This window comes from Diabrotica undecimpunctata, chromosome 7 (assembly GCF_040954645.1).
Source record: "Diabrotica undecimpunctata isolate CICGRU chromosome 7, icDiaUnde3, whole genome shotgun sequence".
Lineage (NCBI taxonomy): Eukaryota > Metazoa > Arthropoda > Insecta > Coleoptera > Chrysomelidae > Diabrotica > Diabrotica undecimpunctata.
The window spans coordinates 24,474,326-24,490,102 of record NC_092809.1 but is presented as its reverse complement, the minus strand read 5'-3'; the positions used below and the strand labels follow the sequence as shown (position 1 = coordinate 24,490,102).

The 15,777-nt window shown below is 33.4% G+C and overlaps 1 protein-coding gene across 1 annotated transcript in view; it reads left to right on the top strand.

Annotated features, from left to right (window-relative positions):
• FoxK (forkhead box K) overlaps window positions 1-15,777 on the top strand; it is an 86,393-nt gene that overhangs the window by 17,432 nt on the left and 53,184 nt on the right. Inside the window, exon 2 of the mRNA XM_072536862.1 lies at window positions 6,000-6,250. Coding sequence (XP_072392963.1) covers window positions 6,000-6,250 — 251 coding nt within the window. The remainder of the gene's footprint in view (window positions 1-5,999; window positions 6,251-15,777) is intronic.

Genomic DNA, 15,777 nt, shown 5'->3' with positions numbered 1-15,777 from the left:
TGACATACTGGAGTCAGACAGGGATACGCGCTTTCTCCGTTTCTTTTTAACATAGCAGTAGACTATGTTCTCTCCAAACTAGACTCCGACATAAGAGGGATACAATGGACGTTAACTACACGCCTAAGCGATCTGGAATACGCCGACGATATATACCTGTTAGGACAAAGGTTCCAAGATGTGGCTGATCAATTGGAAAAACTTTCCACTGAAGCCAATAAAGTAGATTTGAAAATCAATATTAGTAAAACCAAATCCATGAGAGTGAATGCAAGAAACAATACGCTATTTACTATCAACAACATGCAGAGTGGAAATGTGGAAAACTTTACGTATCTTGGAAGTGTCATAACAGAAACCGGAGGTACAGAGGACGATATTAGTATGAGGATACGAAAAGCTCAATAAACATTCAGCATGCTCAACCCTGTTTGGAGATGTGGTGAGTATACTACAAGGACAAAGATCCGCATATTCCAGTCAAATGTCATGTCTGTTCTACTCTACGGATGTGAAACTTGGAAAGTAACAAAAATTCTTACAGATAAACTGCAGATCTTTATTAATAAATGTCTACGACGAATTGCTCGTATTTTCTGGCCTAACATCATCAGAAACGAAGATCTACTACACCTGACCGAACACACTCAGAAAAAATAATTCCAGTATTGCAAAGATTGCCCTAGAGTGGAATCCCACAAGGAAGAAGAAAAAGAAGTCGCACAGTACAAACTTGGAGAAGATCCATCATGGACGAGATAAGAGGTCAAGGAAAGTCTTGGAATGAGGTGAAGGCCTTAGCGCAAAATAGAACCCGATGGCGCGTTTTCATTGAAGCCCTATGCTCGACTTAGGAGTTCAAGAATCTTATATATAAATTATCGTTCATTCCATGTAAGTGTTCCCTATACCCAAATTCACCGGTTATTCAGTAAATATCTATTTTTTACATTAAACATATTTTTGTTCAAAACGTTCGCTCGTTTCCATCAAAGTAGCAATTGAATTTAATTGTATTTACAATTGTGACTGATATTCAGATTGACATTTCTATCTAAAGTTAGACAGTAAGTGTAAGAAAAAACGATTTTTCAATATGAAAACTTATTCTAAACGAGAAAGAATTCATATAAATTTTTGTTCTTAGTCAGTGCAATGAAAACTGGTTATTGGCATCTAGACTTTATGGCCAAAAATACCCAAATCGGGAAAAGCCTAATAGACGTACTTTTGAAAAATTACTACAACAGTTTAGAGCTAACGGAAACGTAGAATATAAAAAAATGTCCAGCCTCAACCTCTTACAGACAACGAATTTAGGGTTATTGGCTCACTAATAGAAAACCCAAACATAAGTCATAGGGCCATTAGTACAGAAACTGGAATAAGTAAGAGTAGTATTGGACAAATAATAGAAAAACATAAATTTCATCCCTATAAAGTACAGTTGCATGAAGACCTTTATCAACCAGATGTTCAACAAAGAATCAATTTTTGTTTATAAGTTATGGATAAAATAGCATCTGATGCAGATTTTTTTGATTACTTATGTTTTATTTTCCGATAAATGCACTTTTCATAATAATTGACTTGTTAACAGCCCTAACTTTCATGATTACAACGACGAAAATTCTTACGGTTATCGCACACTTGATTAGCACCGCAGGTGGTCCTTGAACGTATGGGGAGGAATAGTAGGATCGCATGTTATAGGTCCTTACTTTTTTTGATGGTAATCTTAATGGCAGAAAATTTTTAAATTTTTTGAGCAGGTAATTATCTGACCTTCTTGGATGATGTTCCTCTATATATTAGACAGAAAATGTAAATGCAGTTGGATGAAGCCCACGCACATTTTCAACTTCAAGTACGGCAATACTTAAACCGGCGTTTTAGTAATAAAGGGATCGGAAGAGGGGGTCCACATAGATGACCTCCAAGATCTCTTGGCTTGGCGCCGACGGACTTTTTTTTTGGGGATAACTACAAAGTATAGTTTACAACACCTCACAGACTACTCAAGAAGATATGAAAGCTAAAATAAGAGCTGCTTTTTCAAATAGTATAATAATAATAAACATTTGGTGGGTTTTAAGAGATGGTTAGTTAGAGTGGGAGTAGAGGTGGGTATAAAGATGATTTTTTGACATACGATTAGGAATTTGATATTCATCATTGGCGTGTATACGGGTAATGGTCTTAATTTTTTTACACAAAGTAATTCTACGCCACATTTAAAAATTACTTTTGAATTCTTCATTTAGTTTTTGTTAAAAAATCTTTCTTATTTTTTTTTCATATGAGGAGCCGTTTTATGCAAAAAAATAAAACACCTTAACGCTTACTTTTTATTCCTTTAATACATTTTCAAGAACTATCTAATACAATAACATTAAACCAGAACAATAACAGAAAGTATCACTAATATAATTTTAAATAGACGCATAGCTACAAAAAATGTTCAAAATTACCTCCCTGAAATGTGATACAAGTCGCAACTTTTAGCCTCATTGGTTGTCGTATTCGTGCAAATATCCTTTTTGTTTTCTTAGTTACTTATGTAAAAGTGTTTCAGTTAAATTGACTCAAACTTTGCAGGGTGGTAGCTTTGGTCATGCTGATCAAAAGTTCTCAGTGTCACAAGACTCAAAAATCAATTGTTTTTGTGTTATAAAGTTTCAAAATGTCGGTTTTTAGTCAATTTTTAACTTTTAGGCTCACTTTTTATTTGAATCTTTTGTCGAAGGTCTTTCAAGAGGCAAGACAGTCTGAAACTTAAAAAAATGAGTAATATCCTAATCAAAATACTTAGTGTGTAGGTGGGCTAAAATACTTTATTAACATTCACAAAGGATCCCGCCATTTTTCTTATGTAAAAGTGGTTTCAGTTAAATTATCTGAAACTTTGCAGAGATGTAGCTTTGATCATGCTGATCAAAAGTTATCATTGCGCCAAGACTCAGAAATCAATTGTTTCTAAGTTACGGAGAATCAATGTTTCAGTTTTTAGTCCTTATACACGTTTGTAAAATATACAGAATTTTAATAAATATGTGCACTTGACTGTAGATAGTGATTTTGCATGAAAAATAATGACAGTTTGCTATACAAACGTATGCCCACAAATGCTTCCTTTTCCTAATAACGCGGTGTTAAATTTTTTTTACAAATTATTTATTTATTGCCCTGAAACTGGTTCTTCTTCTTCTAGTGCTGTCTCCACTAATGAAGGTTGGCTATAACCATTGCAAATTCGTCTCTATCTTCTGCTTTTCTTAAGAGCGTCTAGATCAGTCGTCTGAGCGTCAGAGCGTCTTTTCAGCCAGGATATTTGTCGTCTACCAGGATCCCTTTTTCCTTCAATTTTACTGGTTGAGATTTGAAACTGGTTGAGATATGCAAATGAAACCTGGTGGTTTTAAGAGTTGGTTATTGCGCATTTTTTGACATACAATTAGTAATTTTATATTTATCATTGACGCGCATACTGGTAATGGTCTCAATTTAAAAAAAATGGTACACCATTGAGATTTCTCAAATTAAAAATCATTTTTGTCAAAAAATCTTTCTTATTTTTTATATGGGGCGCCGTTTTTATGAAAAAAAAACATCTTGACGCGTACTTTTCATTCCTTTAATACACTCTTTAAGAATTAGAACCATCTAATACAATAACAACAACGAAGTCATGAGAAGAATCAACAAAAGAATGGAAGTATTGGAAACCATCAAGACACGAAAGCTGCAATACCTGGGGCATGTTATGCGTAATGAGAGATACAACCTACTTCAATTGATTATACAAGGGAAAATCCAGGGCAAGAGAAGTGTAGGAAGAAGAAGAATCTCATGGTTGCGTAACTTGAGGGAATGGTACGGATGCACATCAATTGAACTATTCAGAGCAGCAGCATCTAAGATCAGAATAGCCATGATGATTGCCAACCTCCGTCGCGGAGATGGCACGTGAAGAAGAAGAATACAATAACAGTAAACCAGAACAATAACAGAAAGTACCACGAACATAATTTTAAATAGGCATACAGCTACAAAAAATGTTCAAAATGACCTCCCTGATGCATGACACAAGTTGCAACTCTTAGCCCCATTGGTTGTAATATTCGTACAAATATTCCCTAATTTATTTATGTAAAAATCTTTCAGTTAAATTGGCAGAAATTTTGCAGAGAGGCAGTTTTGGTCATGCTAATCAAAAGTTCTCGATAACTCAAGACTCAGAAATCAATTGTTTCTGAATTATAGAGCTTCAAAATATCGGTTTTTAGTCAATTTTTCAAAATCATGAATTTACCTTCCCACACATTCAATATACGTCATCTGAATCTCAATAAACACGATTATGGTATCGGAATGATATTTCTTGGATATCCCGGCGGAATGTCCCGGTCCCTATGTTTCCAAATTCATTATTTTGAAAAATTGACTAAAAACCGACATTTTGAAACTTTATAACTCAAAAACAATTGATTTTTGAGTCTTGCGACACTGAGAACTTTTGATCAGCATGACCAAAGGTACCACCCCGCAAAGTTTCAGTCAATTCAACTGAAACACTTTTACATAAGTAAATAAGAAAACAAAAAGAATATTTTCACGAATACGACAACCAATAAGGCTTAAAGGAATGAAAAGTACGCGTTAAGGTGTTTCATTTTTTTGCATAAAACGGCACCTCATATGAAAAAAAATAAGAAAGATTTTTTACCAAAAATTAAATGAAGAATTCAAAAGTAATTTTTATATGTGGCGTACAATTTTTTTGTTGAAAAAAAATTAAGACCATTACCCGTATACACGCCAATGATGTAGCCTTATTCATTGCCGAGATATAGCTATGGTTATGATAGCATTACCGTAAAGTTAACATAATCATTGTTTTTCGGAAACGGTTACAGCTATAAATTGTTTCTTGGCGTAAAACTTTCTAGGCAATCAATTCCTTACAAAACCGAGATATCTTGGCAGATATCTCGGTTTTTCCTGGGGTGTGTTTTGAGCTAGGGTATCATGGGGTAGTTTTTGGGGATTGGTTAATATATCAATCAACAGCAATTAATTAGCAATAAAATATGTCGTCAAGATGGGTCCTGTGCCCCTTTTCCTTACCGAGATATAGCTATGACTGTACTGTAAAGTTAACATAATCGTTGTTTCTCGGAAACGGCTACAGCAATAATTTTTTTCTTTCCTTGATAAATAAATACGCAATAAATAATAGTGTATAATGCTAATTTTACAGACATGTGGAGTTCAGAGCTTGTATATTTTTCCTCCCAGTGCCCAATTAAGTATTTCATTTACAATTTACACCTAAAAGTAAGATATCACAAACACAATACATATTTTAAAAATATTCAGTAAACGTTTTGTTTTCGTTCGTCGATTTTGACTACAAATTGCTTTTCTGATTGGTGGGTTAGTGTCATAGTTATCTAATTTTGATTTGTCCTGTAACTAATGAATACATTGCATTTACTTTTCTTTGCTTTAATTACCATGGGCTAAAAGAAAAATTTAACAAAAAATTCGATCTTATAGTTTTTTTACGGAAGTTTTACATGCGGTTTGGAGAAAACAGAAAAAAATACATTTACTCATGAACGGTGTATACGTCAAGCTGCAGTGTCCGAGTGAAGCGGAGATGGATATCAATTGGGCTCTGTCACAAGTTAGAATCCTGTTCAGAGCATATATTTTTTAAATTTCTATATGAAATTAAATTATTTTTATTCTGGTATAAAATTTAACTTAACGGGGAAACTGTGATTGCTATAGCGATTTTGAAACGGATTCATCATCTCTGTGAAAAAATGCGTCTAAATGTAATATTTTACTTCCGGCAATAAAAATTATTAAGAATCCTTATTACGTAGCTCCATGTTGGACGGGTTACGTGTTTAGATTCATAACATTTTTAAAAGTTAATGTTATCGTTGCTTATATATTATTTAAATATGCCATTTTTTTTGTATTTGCAGGTGCACCTTTAGGTTTCCCAGTACAAATATTCGATTATCGTTTCAATCCTTGGTCGATGACAATTCGGAGCCACCTCCTAAAGTTAGGGAAGTTTCGCCGAGCAGGATAAGGGATCGTTCAGGGGGTGGAAGCGGGTCTACGCTCCACCCTCTGAGAATCAATATCCCCGATGGTGTAGACTATGGTAGCCCATTCCCTTCGCCTACTGGTACCATAAGTGCTGCCAATAGTTGTCCAGCTAGCCCACGTGGTGAGTATTAGTATATATTACAATTCTTATAACACCACCTCTGAGGGTATCTGTTCCCATAAACTAAACGTAGCAAACAAACAATTACCAAAGAAGAGAATTTACTCAATCAATATACTTACTGTCAAATGTCGACGTTTTTTCTTAAACTCAATAATATCTTACATGATTTCTAATATTTGGATAAATATTAAATTCATCGATATCATGATTAATATAAAAGCGGTTTTCATTTTAGGCATTTGCGATATATTACGGAGAAGAGAACATCTCTAAATAAATATTGGAGAGTTTGATAATCTACTGACTTACATTTGTTTACTTATAATTTAATAATAAATATTGAATTATTTAATAAAAAAATATTTAAATATTTAAATAATCGCTAAGGGAACATTTCTAGTCGTTATGTGTAAACCATAATTTAAAAATTATTTTTGTGTAATTCAAACATCCAAATGTTTTCAGTCTTATCAGATCTTAACTAGAAGGGAACATTTTGAACCATTCGCTTGAAAATGACGACAGCTGTGCTTGATCAGAGCTAATAGCGAATTCAGCTATCGCCATTTTGGATTAAAGGGTTGAGTGAAGAACCATCGACTTGACGTCATCATTTTTTAATTTTGAGTAAATTTTTAATTAAAAGGTTTTTTATCTTTCTGAAGTTGGGAATTGTTATCAAAGTAACTGTTGAGAGTGCGAATCAACTGTTGAATAGTCATGAATGAAGTATTGTATGTAATATAAATATTGAATGAAGTATCGGGCATTGTCATGCACGAGTAACATTTGTATCGGATATCCATGTCTATAATTCCCCGAGCAGTTTAACAAACTTCAAAAAATTCAAAATTTTTAAATTATTTTAAAGTGTTTGGCTTAATGATGGATTTGCCACTTGTCATTACTATGATGTCTTAGCTTATTCCCATTGTTTATCGAATTACTGCTACGCTCAGTTGGCTAACCGTTACAATAAGTTGACGGAGAGTGTTATGATCTTCTGAGTGATGGTTTTCTTGGCTAGCATTGGTGAGGATCTCGTGCTCCACGAAATTGTTTATACCAAAATTTCACTTGTGTCCTCCACATTGTTGAATTTCCACATTAATTAAACAATCGCCATTCAGTATATATATATATATATATATATATATATATATATATATATATATAAACAACACAGTTTATTAGGGATGCAGTCGGTAGGTTTGGCCGGGATGTTATAGAAACATTCTTTTGACTTTTGTTCGAGCTTTCGGAATTCTTTTATTCCTTCTTCAAGACATAGTCGTTGAGATTATTTGTGTAAAGCTATGACACTCAACATTAAAAACACACATATATATTAAATTTTGGTGACCTGTACGATATTGTTGCTTATAACTTTTCAAATAATATTACTATTGTTTCAGAACCCTTACATTAAATTTTCTTCTTCGTTATGAGACTTATTATAAGATAAATTTTGTTATAATCGACAAGAGAGCTTCTTTTCGTGCGTATACATTCACCTACAGTTCCGCAGTGCAAATAAACCGATATTGGTAGCGCTTGTTACAGTTTGGCACAGAGAAAAGTAGCAATAAAACTCAGACACCGCATTCAAAATACGCTACATTATTGTAAGGTCGCGCTGATACTCATTTTGGTTAGTTTTGATTCAGGAGTTCATTTTAAACTTTTCCGAAACATTTCTGAATAGTAATGATAATTCGGAATATAATGAAAGATTAAAATGAGAACCTATAGGAGCACTAACAACAAAAAATCATCAAAAGTTTGAATTTATTATCTAAATCATTGTTCGGTAACATTTTCTTATATAAGGGCCACAAATTTTATCAAGTTATTGATGCGGGCTACATTTCATCTAATAAACACAATTTTTTTAGATAAATAAACTAATTTTTGCATTTTCCGTCATATTTATTGTTACTTTCATTTGTTTCGTCCAGTTGAGAACAATACTTGTTTTTTTTTCGATAGTTATCTGCTTAATGGATATCTGCTACCAAAATTTTGTAGAAGCGTACCAAGTTAGCGCTTTCCTTAAATTTCGTTTTGTGAGTGGTATTACTTTGTACATCTACTGTTCATTTGGAAATTGCTTGGTACAACATCAATATAAACTGCAAAAGGGGTTTGGAAACATTTTATGTTAAGAGGGATCTTTTTAAAAACGATAAATCAATTTTGAATCTCAGTTTGGAGTTGTATTAACACATTTTTCAGTTGGGAAAGGAAAAGGTTTGCAGTTGGGAAAATGATCAAAGTTTCTTTCATCAATATGCTTAATAAATAGTTTTAGTTTCATTTCAAATGACTTTACTCATCTGAATACATCTCACATACCATCTTGTTTTTTTTTTCCAGTAAGTGTTTGTTGAGTTGATTTAGGTCGAAGGTTAAATCAGACAGAAAACCAAGTTCTAAAATCCAGTGGTCATTGGAAAGTTCTTCAACTTGCTTTTCCTTAATTTTCATAAAATCTCGAATCTACTTCCTCAGTTCAAGAAACAGTTTTAGAACAGTACCTCGACTGAGCCACCTCAGTTTACAGTAAAAAACCACGACGTTATAGTTAGCTCTCAGATCTTCCAGAAAATTTGTGTGATCCTATTTTTTCTCATAAAATTGACAGTAGATATCTCCGTGGACGTTATTTCTTTCCAAGATAAAACCTTGACTCACAGCTCTTCTTGATTAACAATACAATGAAATATTAAGGCGCAGCTGATTCTGAGTCTTTCTGTTTGGTAAAGATTCTCTGTACAACACCTTTGTTTTGCCCACTTATGGTCTTACCTCCATTAGTAGTAACACATCTATTTTCACCAGCTTATTTGTAATAGCTTCAAGGCTTGTTCCAAATAACGGAATTAGTCTTCCCCTGTAGCAGTACTTTTCAAACTGCACTTCTTTATAAGGTCTTTATAAACATTAAAGCTTTCGTCAATATTACGTACAAATAAGAGAAAGCTGTGCTATATATGACACGTTCATACTTTCATCCATTACTAGATAGAAATAATCAAAAGGGTGTTCTTTATCTTTGAACTGTTTATACAAGCTAACGCCCAATTCTCCGGTGTGTCGGGTGTAAGTTTTATCAGAGACTGAGACTTTCAATTTTTGTTTTGTTTTTTGGACATACTTCTTTAGCGATTGCTAAGACACTATCTAAAAGTTCATTCTCGATGAATAGACGCCCACGTTTTACTAGTATTTCTGCTAACCTGAAGGTAGTACAAACACTTGATTCATTGCTGTCTACCACATCTTTGAATACGTTTTGTTGATTTTTAATCGAGAATTTCAAACTAGAAATTTTATTTTTTAGTAATTGTTCTTCAATACACACTTAGATTTTTGCTATATATCGTACTCTCGCTTCAGGTTAACAGTTCGGGAATCTCCATCTTACTTGCCGTAGTGGCTTATGGGGTCGCATGTGGCTCGCGAGCCGCTGTTTGCTAACCCCTGAATTCTAAATCATTAAAATCAATATTGAAAGTCAATAACATTAAAATAGCTTAATTTATAGACACTTTAAAATGCATTGTTGGTAAATAAATAAATATATTGCATGTAAATGTGATCATTAAATCTTCGAACAATTTCAAGAAATTAAAAACATTTTGAAACTGTTTTCTTGTGACGTATTTAACATAGAGATTTCTTAGATGAGATTTTGTTTTGACCTTTCGATTTCCAATTCGGAAATCATTTTCAAAAATAATCTGAAAGTAAAAATTATGAATTATAAACAAAAAATTTATTAAAATTAATTGTGGTTTAATCCCATCTAAAAAATATCTGCCAGAAATTACTATTCTAATATTATGGCCTTATATCAACATTTGACTTAACAATCGCTTCAATCCTGTCGGGGATTGTTTTTTTAATTCATTGATATTCTTGAGGAATAACACTTTACTACCATCATTTAGTGTATGTATTGTTCAAATTGGTATTGGTTTTTTGGGAATCATTTGGGACAAATTTAATTTCATTTTCTGCCATAATGCCTTAATGCGATTAAAATCCGGGTTGTTCGAAGACTAAGAAAAACTTGATGTTATGGTACCAATCCATTGCAGCACCGTCCTGTTGAACTATGAAATGTTCAACACGCGCTTGGCAATTTTTTTTTTCAAAATTTCTTGATATTTTTCTCCAGCACTCCCTCGATAAAATATTTCCTGCCTCTTCGTACCACTGTGCTACGATGGCTCTTGAAATTTTTAAATTGAAAATTTTAGGTCTACTTGAACTTTTGTCTTTGGGTTGTACACTTTCACTTTCATAATAGTGTCAGTAGGCATCCCCAACTATCGACATAACCAAATCTAATTCATCTACAATTTCTCATATTTATTGCACTGGCAGCACTGTTTAATTACCGAATTTTTACATTATTTGCAGCGTGTACCATCTTTACTATTTTTAATGGGAGAACGATATTTACTATCTTTAATAAGAATTAACTATAATATTAGTTGAAAATCTGTTTAACTAATATTACGTGGTTACTTCCCATTAAAGATACTAAATCACATAAAAAATGTCACCAAAAAACTGCACATTGAAAACTAAGTGGTAGTGGTTTGTGAGTGAATTGATCAAATCTATTTAAAGTGTACTTTAGTTGATACTATCTACTCGAGCTAAACCTCTCGTCTTGTTATATGCACAAAATGCAGACTATGCATTACTATGCAACTTCTTCTTCTTAACATGCCATACACCAAAGTGCGTAGGCGACTATCTCATTACTAGAATTCTGTTCTTGGCGGCGTGACACAGCTCGCCTGTATTGTGTATTCCTGTCCATCCTTTAATATTTCTTGACCAGGATAATTGTTTGCGGCCGGCTCCTCTCCTACCTTCGATATTCCCTTGTAGGATTAACTGTGGTATTTCATATTTTGCTCCTCTCAATATGTGCCCAAGGTAACCAATCTTGCGTTTTTTAATTAATTTAAAGAGTTCTCTTTCCACGCCGGCTCTCTTAAGGACGTCATCGTTTCGAACTCTATCCACCCAAGGTATGCGCATCATTCTTCTTAATGACCACATTTCAAATGCTTCAAGTTTGTTGATAGATGTTTTTTTCAAAGTCCACGTTTCCATGCCATAAAGCAAGATGGACCATATGTAGCACTTGACCATTCTGTAGCGTATTTCGAAATTTAGGTTTTGATTACATAGGAGCGGTCTGAATTTCACAAAAGCTTGTCTTGCCATTTGTATTCGGGTTTTTATCTCTTGTTGTGGATCCGATTGGTCATTGATTGTGGTGCCAAGGTATTTAAAAGTTTTCACGCGTTTTATGCGATCGTCACCTATGCATATTATCGGGTTTTCTGGAGGGTTTCTGCTAATGACCATATATTTCGTTTTCAAAATGTTGATTTTGAGGCCATATTTTTTACCTATGCTATTCACCCTATCAAGTAATAACTGCTGATCTTCCAATTTATCAGTTATAATCACTGTGTCGTCCGCATAGCGTAGGTTGCTAATTGGTATGCCGTTCACCTTAATGCCTAATTCCGTGTCTTCTAATGCTTCCGCAAATATATTTTCAACATATAAATTAAAAAGCATCGGAGAGAGTATGCAGCCTTGGCGGACACCTTTCCGGATTTCAAATTCATTCGTATATTGGTCTTGATCAATCCTCACCTTTGCCATTTGGTTCCAGTATAGATTCTGAATAATTCTGATCTCCTTCTGGTCAATGTTGGCCCTATGTAGTAGTCAATGTTGGCCCTATGTAGTAGTTCCATCATGATATCATGTTTAACATTGTCAAATGCCTTCTCGTAGTCGATGAAGGTGAGGTAGACATCTTTTCGTTGATCTAAACAGTTTTGTATTAAAGTGTACAAACATAAAATTGCCTCTCTTGTTCCTAGTCCTCCCTTAAAACCGAATTGTGTTGACCCGCTAAGTTCTTCTAGTATCTTGTACATTATTGAGTGTAATATTCTAAGGAAGAGTTTCAGCAAGTGACTCATTAAACTGATTAAGCGGTGTTCATTGCATTTTGTGGCATTAGCTGTTTTTGGGATCATCACAAAGGATGACTGCAGCCATTCTCGCGGAATGTATATGCAACACTGCAGACAAAATTTCATGCAACTAGAGACAAAAGACGTACATTCTGTTGTAATTTATATTACTTTTATTGTAGTAACAGAAGAGCTATCTCCTCTGTATCCTCCTCTGTAGATTTGAAAAAATTCCGAGTTTCCTTGTTAAGTATTCATGAAATTACTGTATACGTCTAATGTATTGTAATTGTTCTATAAATTTGCAGGATATACTATCCTTCTTATAAATAATAATTAGAATTCTCACGCATCCGGCATCCTGTGGATACCATACACGTTAAAGTTATTACATATATAGGTACAATTGCAGCCATATTTCATCTACTCTGTTTCATTTCAGAATCTCCCTGGTTTTGTTTATTATAACCACTTATTTTTTACTTTTCTATACAATTTGGGATACTCCACACCTCTTTTCGGAATTTCATAATTTTTATTTTAATTTTGACCACGTTAGACTCACATAAAATATTTAGGAGATTTGCGCAAATCCAAGTTCGGTATCGATTAAATACAATCGGCCTTGACCTACACATCGTCGTGGCACGATCATGATACACCTGGCAAACTTGAGGGTCTCAAAATTTATGCTTTAGTACTTTTTGGTTTCATCTCCGCCCTTACTCAAGGGATGACAAAATCAATTTTCTATTCCTGTCTTGGCGAAGCAAGGTTATTATAAATATATACATATTTTGTAGCAGCGCTGTTGAAAAATAAAAATGTATATAAAGTCAGTAGCTAAGCCCAGATTTATTATTACTCCTAAAATTACCAATAAACAAAAAACTGTTATTTTTTAAAATACTTAAGATTATTACTCCATGAAAAAGGAAATCGAAAGTGTATCATCTCTGAGATATTGTTTTAAAAAATATATATCCTATCGTTTTGTAACGAACAAACGAAAAATTGCGCTTTTTTGTCTAAAAATGTATCAAACGTTGAAACAGTTCACACAATTACATGTTTGGGACTTTCATAACGGAGCAACTAGATTCAGCCAGACATAGAAATAAACCGAAAAATAGCAATTACTCAAGCTGCTTTTATGAAGATGAAGAAATTTTTTTGCAATCATCATCTCAGTTTAGAACTGAGAAAAAGAGTGGTTAAGTGTTATAGTTTATTTTTATGAAAGAGAGAGTAATTAGCATAATTTTAACTGGTAGCTCCGACCACTCCATGGGCGTGCTCAAGATTAATTGAAAAATTACTTTGAATAATTGTAAAAAATAAATGAATTATTTCAGTGTTATAAAGTGTTATGTGTATGTAAACAAAAGTGACCTCTTTTATCACACACTATATTAGAACTGACTGGCCTACATTAAAAAGGGTTTTAAAAAATTCACATTTTTTTTAATTTTTAAAAATTACAAAAGAGAAAAAGAGTTTTTAAAACCGTCTAAGGTATGTTAAATAGATGAATAAAAATATCAATATAAAACTTACAGCTACTTGTTACAAATCCAAATCAGATTCAGAAGATGAACTTTCAGAACCAAGATTTATAATAACTGGCTCGATCATTTTATCAGTAATATTGTCCAGCTTCCACATTTTTTCCTCTTCTTTAATAGTGTGATTTACTGCCTTTTCCCAGTTTTCAGGTTTTACATTATTTACGGCCTCAAAAAACAACTGTTTAACATCATGAATTTTAAAAGTGGTATTTTTTCTTGAAACTTCACTCTTTATCTGTGCCCATACCAGTTCAATCGGGTTTAATTCACAATGATATGGTGGGGATCTAAGTACTGTCATTCCACGATTTTTGGCAATTTCATCAACTTCGTATTTTTTAAATTTTTCTTTATGAAGGGCACACAACGAATAAAGTTCCTTTCTTATAGATCCGGGATGGTACGTAATATTTTTTGAACTCAGCCAATTCTGCAAGTCTTTTTTTAACCACTTGGTTGTGGGCAGTCCTTCTATAAGTCTGGAGTGATAACTTGCATTATCCATTACTATTACACAGTTATTAGGAAGAAGATCTATCATTTGTTCGAACCATTCTTGAAAGACATCAGCGTTCATGTCTTCATGGTAGTCACCGGTACGAGTTGATTCAAAAGTTAATAAACCACCTTCAACAAAACCGTCTGAACTGCCAATGTGTAATATTATCAGCCTGCGTCCCTTTCCTGATGGTGGGTTTAAACCAGTAGATAAGTTATTTACAAAAGCGTGCCTTTGACTTGTAACAGTTTCATCCTGCCAAAATTTATTTGGTGTATGACCCTTGTTGATCCATGTTTCATCAATATAAAATATTTTTCTTTTTTGGTTTCTCATTTCCTTTATGGTTCTTAGAAAATGTCTTCTCCATATGACAATATCGCTTCTTTCTAATAAAATAGACATTCTGGGATTCTTTTTCCAGCGGAAGCCTATTTCTTTTAAAAGTTTCCATAACGTACTTCGACTCATTTCTGGGTAATCCTTATCATCTCGAACTGAGACAAGAACTTTATTCAATGTTGGAAATTCTTGTCTAAAGAAGAATTCATGCACTTTCCGTCGAAGTCCTTCTTTAAAATGATATTCTATTTGAAATTTTGGTTTCCCTGGAGCATTACGTGGCATTTGAAAACTACCACATTTCTCTTCTTCAATAACTCTGTAAATCGTAGATTTCCCAACACCAAGTGTACTGCTAACTAACTCAACGGTCTCATCAACACTTTCACATAAACGTTTGTCTGTAAATGATTTAAAACAATTAAATATTAATGTTTTTTCATTAACTGTTAGAGGACCAATTTTTCGGCGTTTACACAGCACTTCCAAATTTTCCATAACACTAGTATACACAATAAACTGCACCTTGCAACTGAAGTACCTACTTTTAGTGAACTGTTAAGAATTTTGAATACGCCACTTGGACCTTCCTACAAAATGGAAAAACCCACTATCACATTTTCTGTGGAATAAGTTTAGAAGGTAATTATCTAGTCAATTACTGTCGTAGATTCCTGGAATTAAAGAATTAAATGTTTGATTGTTGAAACCCTTACTTCGTGGAATGCACTCATTTCAGATAAAATAAAACGTTTTATTTTATCTAAAGAATTAAACTTTATTTTGCAAATAGGTAGGTACTTATTAAACTTTTATTGGTTATATAACCAATAAAATAAACATCTTACATTTCTTGCAAATTAATTAGTACCTGTTAACCTCCATCACTCCGACACTGGCAACCTTATTTAGGGATTAGTAACCCTCACAACTATTGTATTCTATTCTGCTCCAACCTTTATACCTGGTGGTCATACTCAATTTAAAATTGTTTTCCTATATACTTCTGTAAACTTGTTGACAAATATCTGTTTTTCATTGAGTCACCCGTATCAACAGTTTAGGGATTTGCATACATAATTTATTGTTTTATTA